Source organism: Eurypyga helias, unplaced genomic scaffold, assembly GCF_000690775.1.
Source record: "Eurypyga helias isolate BGI_N326 unplaced genomic scaffold, ASM69077v1 scaffold26930, whole genome shotgun sequence".
NCBI classification, from domain to species: Eukaryota; Metazoa; Chordata; class Aves; order Eurypygiformes; family Eurypygidae; genus Eurypyga; species Eurypyga helias.
The window spans coordinates 15,604-25,660 of record NW_010226783.1 but is presented as its reverse complement, the minus strand read 5'-3'; the positions used below and the strand labels follow the sequence as shown (position 1 = coordinate 25,660).

At 40.8% G+C, this 10,057-nt stretch overlaps 1 protein-coding gene across 1 annotated transcript in view; it reads left to right on the top strand.

Moving 5' to 3' along the window:
- The first annotated feature begins 3,134 nt into the window (after positions 1 to 3,134).
- Positions 3,135 to 10,057, top strand: part of PUS7 (pseudouridylate synthase 7 (putative)) — a 21,589-nt gene continuing 14,666 nt past the window's right edge. Inside the window, exons 1-4 of the mRNA XM_010154539.1 lie at positions 3,135 to 3,499; positions 5,401 to 5,485; positions 5,604 to 5,705; positions 6,620 to 6,764. Of these exons, the coding sequence (XP_010152841.1) occupies positions 3,135 to 3,499; positions 5,401 to 5,485; positions 5,604 to 5,705; positions 6,620 to 6,764 (697 nt within the window). The remainder of the gene's footprint in view (positions 3,500 to 5,400; positions 5,486 to 5,603; positions 5,706 to 6,619; positions 6,765 to 10,057) is intronic.

Genomic DNA, 10,057 nt, shown 5'->3' with positions numbered 1-10,057 from the left:
GCGCACCCGGGCGGGTCCCCGCTGCCCTCCGCGCCCGCCCTGAGGGGTTGTTTCCGGGCGCTGCTGTATCATCCTGCCCTCTGGTCGGTCGCCTTCTAATCCCATCGGCCTCGCCTGGAGAGAAAGCAGCTCCGTGCCCAGCGCTGCCGCGCGCCTGCTCTTCGGTTCATTGTTGTAACCCCCTGGGCCCCGCCAGCCCGGGTGCCACCCCGCAGGTGATCGCTCGGCGTTTATTGCCGCGGAGAAACAAGCCCTTTATTTGTAGTGGTAAATTCAGCCTCCGCTAAAACACGGCCTCTGAAATCGCTGCAGAGTTGCTATTTAAGCAGATTCAGGCTTTTATGGAAACACCTGTTTTCTGGGAAAAGATTGAGCAGCTGTCAAAAGATGATAGGCGTCTCTCACTGGCAATCCGTACAAGTGTGCCAGTGTGCCCCACTCACTTCGACGTGCTCCGTCAGGTAATTATCCTGCAGAAATTTTCCCAGTTGACGGCCACCATTTGGCACAGGATCGTACTTCACTGTAGGCGAGTCATTGCTCTGTGTGAGAACAGGCCATACCTGACAACTTCGGGGTAGTTGTGGCCCGTGTTAAGTTCTTCTAACAGTTTGTATCATTCAGTAGGTATTACAATTTTAATATAGAAACATGAGATTTGGCTTGTTACCTCCTTTGGCAGGTGTCTCAGGGGGATTTCAGTGTGCGAGTGGTGTTTTGTTCGCCATGCAGGGACATGCATAAGCCGTTCAGAAGCCTTTTCCACATCACTGCTTTATAAGCTAGTCTCTGTGAATTTGGGAACATAGGAGAAGAATCTGGAAATGCTGGCAAATGATTTTTAATTTTTTTTTGTTTTATATATAAGGATTCAATGTACTCTGTTTTTATTTGAGGACAAACTGAAATTGATGCTTTTTGCTTGGAAGGTACATTGATTTGCTAATTGTTCTGCTTTCTCCTGCGTGTGTTTTGTCACTCCTCTCTTCAGGCATCACGTACGCCTTTTTATAAGTCTCTCCTTATTTTCCTTTTGTCCATTCTTTTTCCTAGCATCCGTTGTCAATTCTTCACTTGAGCAAAACATTCCAGGTTTTTCTATAGCAGTTGCTCTTGCCACTTGCACCCCAAGTTTGTGACCACTGCAGTGGAAAGTCCAGGCAATGAAATCAGCAATAGCTGACAGCTAACCGGTAACAGTTAACGACTCAGCACGTGGTGATTATTGAGTTAGTAGTGAGCCTTCCTTTAAAATTAAATATGTTATCTAGTGACTGGAGAAATAATACAGGGTGATGTGTGTATCTCTAAAATACTGCTCTGTGCCTAGATTAATTTCTTACTAACAGTTGAGTCCCTGTTCATTTAGAAACTTGCCTGTTGTGGGCAACACTGTCTTGACTCAGGGAGTTTAATTTATTGCCAGTTTATGTAGAATTTTAATTACTGATTTGGCTTATGAGATACAAAGAAGACAACCAGTTAAACAAATAGGTGGGGAAAACTGTTCATCCTCCTCTTCACTCCAGACAGTCGCCTCTCTTGCTTTCCTTGTCTCCCCTCCCCACAGGTTACACTACGTCCCTTGGAGAAGGCAGTGGTGAGGCAGGAGCTTGGGCTTGGTGCATGGAGGTTTCTTCCTGCTGCTCCTTCTTTCTCATTTCTTCTGCTTTCATGTGGGTGTCTCCTCAGGGTTGTCCTTGCCCCGGCAGCGTGGGCAGCTCCAGAGGCAGCAGTCCTCTCAGGGATGTCCCTGCTCTGGTGTGGAGATCCTCCTTCAAGAGTGATTTCCAGCCCATCCCACAATGTCTGCTTCTCCGTGCCTCCCCCCGTCTTTTTTCGCAGACTGTCACATCTCCTCCGTGCTTCCCATTGCCATTCTGCCACCAGCAGCTCCTCCTTTTCTTAAATGTGCCAGAGCAGGGGCACTGCGTGCTCATCTCGTGAGTTGGAGTTTTGGCAGGCAGTGGGTTTGGTCCGTTATGGAGCCAGCAGGGCCTAGCCGTGACCAGCACAGGGCAAGTGATGGTCTCCTCCCATGCAGCCCTTTGCTACCAAAGCCTACGGATTATCCCCAACACACTGGTGTGCCGGTTGGGTGATACTAGGAGAAAAGTCCTGTCCTTGCCTAAGTATTGGAACTCTGGTCTGCTTTCATAAACATCTGATGTAGCTTGTTAAGTGCCAATATTGTTTTATGCCTAGTGGTAACACAATTGGATTTGGTATTAACTTGTCTGTCTTGAGTATTGTCTGCTCCTGTGTAACTACTGGTACCTGGCTTCATAGGTGGCCGGTTTCTGTAACGGTCACATTCATACGTGTTTTCACAGCTGTTGTTTTTTTTTTTTCCCCCAAAACTTTCTCAAAGAGTTAGTTTTTCTCTCTCTTTTTTTTTTTTTCCAGACCTGAAGGTTCTGCTGACGCAAAGGTAGCAGCTCAGCTTGCTAGGGAAGTGTCAGAGCTCTGCTCCAGCAGCGTGAGTAGTCATGTTCTTCTCAGATAATTTTGCTTCCATGTTGTTTTGTTTGTCCTTCTGACTCCACGATCCTGTTATCTCTTCCCTCTTCTCTTTTGGTCTGTATTGCTGCCACCTTGACTTCTGTGTGGGATTGTGTGTGTTAGAAGAGATGAGATTTCAGGTTTGGGGGAATTTGAGCCATCCTATTTCAATCCTTGCAAGATGGAATTTTGGTAGAACAAGGAGTAATCAAGAGTAGTCATGTTTAACAGAAGATTTGGGAACAAAAAGTTTCCTAGGTACTAAATTGCTGTCGACAGCAGAGCCTGTGTGCACAGGGCTGGGTGCAGCTGTGGTAAGAGTGGCGATAGTGGTAAATGGTCGGTGTGGTGTTGAATCCTGCTGTTTTGTACCCTAACATGCATGCTGCCTTGGGTGGGTATTAAGTCCCCTTGACATCTCCCTTCTGTCTTCCCAAGTACATATTGTTTCTAGCTATACAAAATCTTTACTTGATGTTAAATGCAGAAAGTTATGTGGTTTTCTTGAACTGTTGCAGGGCAGAGAGTCCTTGGAGTGAAGAGACTATGTATTGATACTGCTCTTAAACGGACAGGAAATAAGCCATTCTTCTTGCTCCTCAGGGCTTTCTGTCCTACACTGTGCCTTAAACATGGAAGCTGTAGAAATGAATAGTGTATCTTTGAAACGTCCTCGCTCTGAGGATGATGTGGCTAATACAGATGAAATTAAAAGACAGAAGACCTCAGAGAAGTCTAACACAGGGAACGACTCTGGGCAGAGCGTTGAGACTGTAACTGAACAACCTGACAAATCTCTGCTTGAGGACACGAAAAATGAAGTAATCCCTAATGAGGAAGGTGAGGAGCAGGAAGATGAGGAGCTAGAGGACAGTGATGAAGATGGAGACCCAGAGAGCTTTGCAGACATGATGAAGCATGGACTGACAGAAAGTGATGTTGGCATAACTAAATTTGTTAGCTCTCATAAAGGGTTTTCTGGAATCTTAAAAGAGAGGTAACTCCTTGTCTTGTTATGTACGTTAACTCCTTGTGTTAAGCAGCTGTTGTTCTCCAGGTTCCTTTTCTGACTCACAGGATGCAACTGGATTATGTGCAGCCATTTGAGAGGTTCATCACTTTGTTTTCCTACTTCTGAGACTGAAAGAAAGGTTTAATTTGAGACTTTTCCAGATTCTTTTTCTCTTTTTTTTTTCCCTGTCTTTCCTGACAAATGGAGCTCTGAGGAAAGAAACTGTGTATGTGTATGATTACACCGGCCTTTGCTGTTTGTCTTGCTCTCTGGCAGCAGCATACAGCATAAAACCTTAGGCAGTACACCCACCTTTTGTTCCACTCTTCAGTGCTGATACAAGATGCACTGGAGAACGGTATTAAATCCATCCCTCTGGTGGTTCTTTGATTTTCCCTGACTTTCTTGTGCTAATGTCTTTAAACATGTGTATTGTCAGATGGTCCATTAGGCTTGAAATTATAGTCTGATCAGTTGTAACATAATTTACAAAACATAAAAGGGACTTCTATAACTTAGGGTGTAAAATTTTTCATTATATACCTAGTAGATGGCAGGGCTTTAGTAGCTTCTTTTTAATGAAACTTCTAGGTTTTTTCAATTAAATAACATCTTTGAATACAAAAGAATGCAAATACAAAAACTCACTGAAGTGAGATTATTGTTGCCCTGACTTAGCAAAGCAGTTAAGAATCCTTTGTTTACACATCAGGAAGTCCCTGTTTTTAAATATTGGCTTCATATATAGGTTATTTTCCATAATAAAGCGATATGTGCATATTTTGTATGAATTTAATCTTTCTATGCAGTACTAAGCAGCCAGTATAATCCTTCACTGGGGAACACTGTCTGTGCTCAACCACCTTCTGGGAAATCTGCCAATTTTCAACTGAGGTCACCAAAGGTGGTAGAAATGTTTGTGGGCACATGTTTTTTTTTCTTTGATCCTCATTTATAAAGCCTATCATTAATTTAGTCCTGGCATTTTTATGGTACCAGTCACTAGCACGTCTACACAGCTACAGATAATGAGAGAGGGCAAATAACACTCCTCAGGAAGGATTTCTGCTGATATGATGTATGGCTGCACGGAGCTATGGCAAACAGGGCCTTGGGGGAGATAGAGTATAAACATTCCCATGGTGAAGTTTTTATTCATCTTTCAGCATTCACAGACTAAGAAATTTTTAATTATCTTTCCACCCACCCCACCCCACCCCCCCTTTACAAGCAGATGCTACTTAAAAGTCATTTAGCAATTGCAACATAGACTGTCTGTGCTCTGTTAAAGTCTTTGTTACTGGACATAGTGAGGGGATTGAAAATGTCACAGGCAAATTATTCGTTGCTATCCTGGAGTATGCAGGGTAACTGTTTATTTGAAAGACGTTCTCTATAATTGAATACACGTGTCACAGAGCTGAATTTCTCCTGCTTGCCTTAACGAGCAGCTCACATGCACTTTATTCAGCAGGTTATTTGAAGTGACAGAGTTAATGCATTTGTGTTCACGTTGTAGGAATGCAGTGGAGTTAATTGGTAGTAATGACTGGGGTTGAGGGTGTGCATTACTGATCTCTGCAAGGTGGTAAGAAAATGACTCAGAATAAACGACTCGGAATAACTGTAGCAGGTGTTCAGTTATCTGCAAAGAAGTCTGAGTGTTTAGGTATGCCAGACTGACTTCTGTCTTCTGGTGGTATCCTTCTGATGGATGAGAATAGGTACAGCTTTCTCATGGTTGAAGTTTCTTTTACATGAATTGCATTACATGAATTCAGAATTCTTGAATTAATTCTGTTAACACATGGCTTCTTGGGAAAGGACTTTGTGATGTGAGAGGGTTTTTTTTAATTACAACTTTAATGCATGTTTCTTCCTGTCAGATACTCAGACTTCGTTGTCCATGAAATAGGCAAAGATGGACGTGTGAGCCATTTAGATGACTTTTCCGTTCCAGTGGATGATGAGGTAAATTTGGAGGTAAAGATTTGGTAATGGCTATGCTCCTTAAGCAAAAACATTAAAAGGCTGAAAGTTGTTATGTGAGGGTTGTTTGATGTTCGTTTCTCCTCCCAATATGTATTAGGACCCATCGGAAGACACATTTACAGTTCTGTCAGACGATGACAAGCAGCGTTTAGAGGAGCTCCAGCTTCTTAAGAATAAGGAAACTAGTGTTGCCATAGAGGTAAAATCAATAAATGATATGAAGTTTGGGGTGGGGGAGGAGAATGAGAGAGTGAGCGAGTGCAAGTTACCTGCTTTTAGTGCACGTAAGGTATAAGAGTAGTTTGAACATGTTGTGACAAGTAATACCAAAATTTCCCGTTGGGTGTTCAAATCTGTGAAGCCTTACAGATACACTCAAATTCATGCACCTGAGTTGTTGTTTTTATTTAAGTGGGACTGTACACATCAACTCGAATACACATCTTAATTTCTGCCGTATTAAAGTTTTCTTGCAATGTTTTGGTTCTGTCTAGTTGTATTTTATAGGATAATTATGTAAGAAGGATTAAGTAAAATGTCCATACTGATGAAGGACTGTTTTCAAGGTCAGTGAGTAGTGATTTAATAGAAAAGAAGATAAATGTGCTCTTCTGTAGCAAGAAAAATAAGAAGGTACAAAATACAGTCAAAACTTGGCATTTTTAAACATACAAATATTCTGTATACTTTTAATAATAGCTGTTAATCTAAATTAGGACACAGAAATGAATAGGATTAAGTCTGGAAATTTCCAGTAAACATTCACACATGAAATAGTCTTACCTAGCCATTTGTTTTTCTATAGTGCATGCAGAAAAACTTAATTTTGCCAGAGCTTTCATTAGAGGAAGGAATTTTATTAAGCACAGAAGAGAGGAATAAATCTTGAGAATTTTCTTTTGTGAAAGTTGAGACTGTGGTTTGTAGCAGAGCTATTTATTATTTTTCAAACTAATTTTAATAGGTAGGGCAGACTTTAGAAAGTATGCCTGTTCAGTACCTTAGCGTGATTTGGGAGGTTTTCTTTAAGCATGCAAAATTTAACTCTGAGACAATCCGTCCCCTTTTATATTACTTTATTTGGTTTCTGCATATGTGTGTGTATTAACACAGGTAGTTGAAGACACCAAAGAAAAAAGAACAGTTATCCATCAGGCTGTGAAGTCCTTGTTTCCTGGACTGGAGACTAAAACAGAAGATCGAGATGGAAAAAAATACATTATTGCTTACCATGCTGCTGGGAAAAAAGCACTGGCAAGTGAGTTTCAGCATCACAGCAATTGGGTAAAGTAAATGCTACAATTATCCTCAAAATAGAAGTCGTTAGGAAGTCCTTCAGGTTGAGCATACCTCCTAAGGTAGTCTGGCTTTGCTTTTTCCTCTTTGCAACTGATGCTGTGCATCTAAAATGACTAGGAACATAAGGAGTGTCTTAAATTTCAATTTCTACTTGTTTTTCTTTCCAAAACATTCATCAAAAGCAACCGTGTTAGAATAGAGAGGATCTTTTGCTATTTCAGTGGGAATAGGCTAAACAGGGACTTTATTTTCAGTGATTTTTGAACTTGGCTTTCATGATACCTGAACGTGTCAGTGGGCATTGTGGAAGTAAGAGGTTGTAGTTGAAATACGTACGTTACACTGTCAGTCGGTGTAATCATGACTATCTTGAAAATCCATGGCAAAATTCTCATTGACTTGATTAGAGACAAACACTTCTTTGTTTTCTCAGAGTTATAGTTTTCTGTAAACATAATACGTGTACTGTGATCTTTAAGGCTACTTCTGCTTCCAAGGCTAGTAATATTTGCAGAAAATTGTCTTCATTCATTATAAATCACAGTTACTATTTTGGCATAATTAAAGTAATGAAGCATTTTCAAAATGAAGTGTTACCCACCTTAATCTTGCCAAATACTCTTTTGGTTACTGGGGATAAATTAATGTGTTCTACATCTTTTCATGTTACTACAAATTTGTTGCTACTGTAAATTGAGAAGATTGTTTTCATGCAGAATGTTGCACATTGAACGAAAGGTTTGTTTTGAACCGATGGCATTTGTACGTCTTTCCAAGCTCCTACAAATGGCAGTACGTAAACCTAGACCTTTAATTTTGAAGATGAAGGAGAAGGGATAAGGAGATAACTTAAAAATGGGAATAACACCATCTCCACATTCAAATTAGTTGTTACTTTTTAAGACTTGTTCTAAGCAAATATGGGAATGCTCTACTTTTAGTGGTACAGTTACAGTGTGTTGATGTGTCGTCTTTAACCCTGTTTAGAACAGTTGTATGTTTGCATGCTTTATGCATGGAGTATGTATATTTACCAGCACAAAATTCTCCTCAGCCAGTTTTGTTCTCTGTTGGTTTGTAATGGTTTTACCTCCACCTTTTCCTTCTGCTGCTTCTGTTCTTTAACCATTGTTACAGTCAAGTGGTTGTTACTAAGCTGGCCTGTTTGACATAAGAGATACTGTCTGAAAGAATTTAAGTATTTGAAACACAAGGAAAATAATTTAGTGATGTGTCTCTAGGATTAAAACATTATCTGGAGCACCATCTTGTGCTGCGGAGGATCATCATCTATTTAAACTTGGATTCCTAAGCTGTGATGCTGCAAACACCTGTGCATGGTGGTGGCAATGTGTGCAGTTTCAGTGGGTGTGTGTAAGTGCTTATGAATGGAGCATTTAAGAGTGCAAGTTCTTTTTAGTCAGGATTATCTCTCTTCCGTGTTTACATAGCCACTAATACGTCTTAGTCCTGAATGGGTTGCCCAGGCAAGAAACATTTCAGAAATGTAGAATACTCTTTGAGTATTAGCTGAGATACCTGATTACTTCTGTTGATAATGCAAAAGGCTACCAAACATTCTTTCCTGAAATTTAAAATTAGCAGCTGCTTTGTGTCTATAGTAAGTTTATGCCCAAAATACTTAAAATACTGCCTTACTAAATTGTCAGCAAAATGCTGTTTCATCATTGTCCACAAATGAAGTTTGTTGCATCTCCGATTGCAGCTTTCCATATGTTCACTGTTTGCCTCTGCACGATTCCATTGCATAACTGTCTAAATTGCTGTCATCCACCACCTAACTGTTGGATGCTCTCTAAAGCATAAACAATCCCATAACCATAAACCTGCATGTTCACCTCTAAAAACCCTTCGACGGTCTAAAAATTAAATGCTGCTCTTTTGTGCTCTTTATGCTATGCATTGGGACAGAGGTCAGAACTGCAACAGGTAAGAGATGTTGACATTTCATGCTAACAAAATGAAATGCCAACCACTATGGCCTCCTGAATAATGACAAGACCAGCCAAACTACTAACAATTAAAAAACCCTACAGATAAGTAATGCTTAAAATTCCCTGAAACAGCCAGGAGTTGGGCTTGTGCTACTTTTTTTTTCTTAGAGCAGTATAGGCAGTAGTCATTCGGTGCACAGAAAGTCTGCTGGTAATAAATTTTATCAATTACCAGGTTTGATACTGTTTGATATTTATGGTAAATTTTCCATTGATTTCATTAAGCCAAGCCTTTGCCCTTCAGCCTTGTATTTCAGACACCACTGTCTGTACTTATACAGCTTTATGAGTAGATATCATACATCCCAAGAGCTTCCAGCCCTCAAGTTGCAGCAAAAGGTTTGGAAAAAGGGCTTAGAAATACAGTTATACTGCAAAACACTGGAATAAGGACTGCAAAGTGTCCCTCTGATCCATCTACCCAGTTGAATACTTGCAAGTATTGGGCGAGGAATGGTTACATAGCGGGGCTGTAGCTGCGGACTCCCAGGACTGCAAGGATAGGCACGTGGCTGTGATGCCCAAAGCATAAGGAGCCCGTTGGTACATAAAGTAGCTACAGAGTCCTTTCAGTCTAGCCCAGATGACGGCTTACTTTTTGAAGTGTGTTGAAATGACCATGTGCAAAATGGATCAGTTAAATTTAAAGAATGATTCCAGCTGGAGAAGACTTTCCTTGAGAATCATGCTCTGTCTTCCTCTCTTCGTTTTTAATTACGGAGTTCTTCCGGAGGGACCTTGCTTTTCCAGGTCAATGCAGTGTTTCATTGCCTGTCTTCAAGAGCAGCGGTGGCTCAGAAGGGAGACCAGCACGAGTGTGGGGTCTCTTTGCAGGCTTTGGACCGTACTGCTCAGTTTAGGTCCTAGGAAACTCCATAGTGGGGCTTTGCTTAGAAACTGGTGGTACAAGGCAAGCGTTGCAACAATTTTTAAGTGATTAAAAACTTTGTGTATATACTGTTAGTGTGCAAACTTTTTTTGCAGAAGTGTGTGTGTATGGATGGCAGCTTCCCAAGAAAAAAACATGGCAAGAAGAATTATCTTTTACCAGAAAATTTAATGAATTTTAACCATATTTACTGTCTGTCTGGGATATCTAGGCTTTATTAAACTAATGTGAACAAAGAGAGCAAAATTTCCCAAGAACTTCCTTCTTGCATTGGTGTTTATATATTGGAATAGGGCTGGCTTTTGCTGTTACAAAGATGCTTACACCCTTTTTGTACAAAAACAGGAA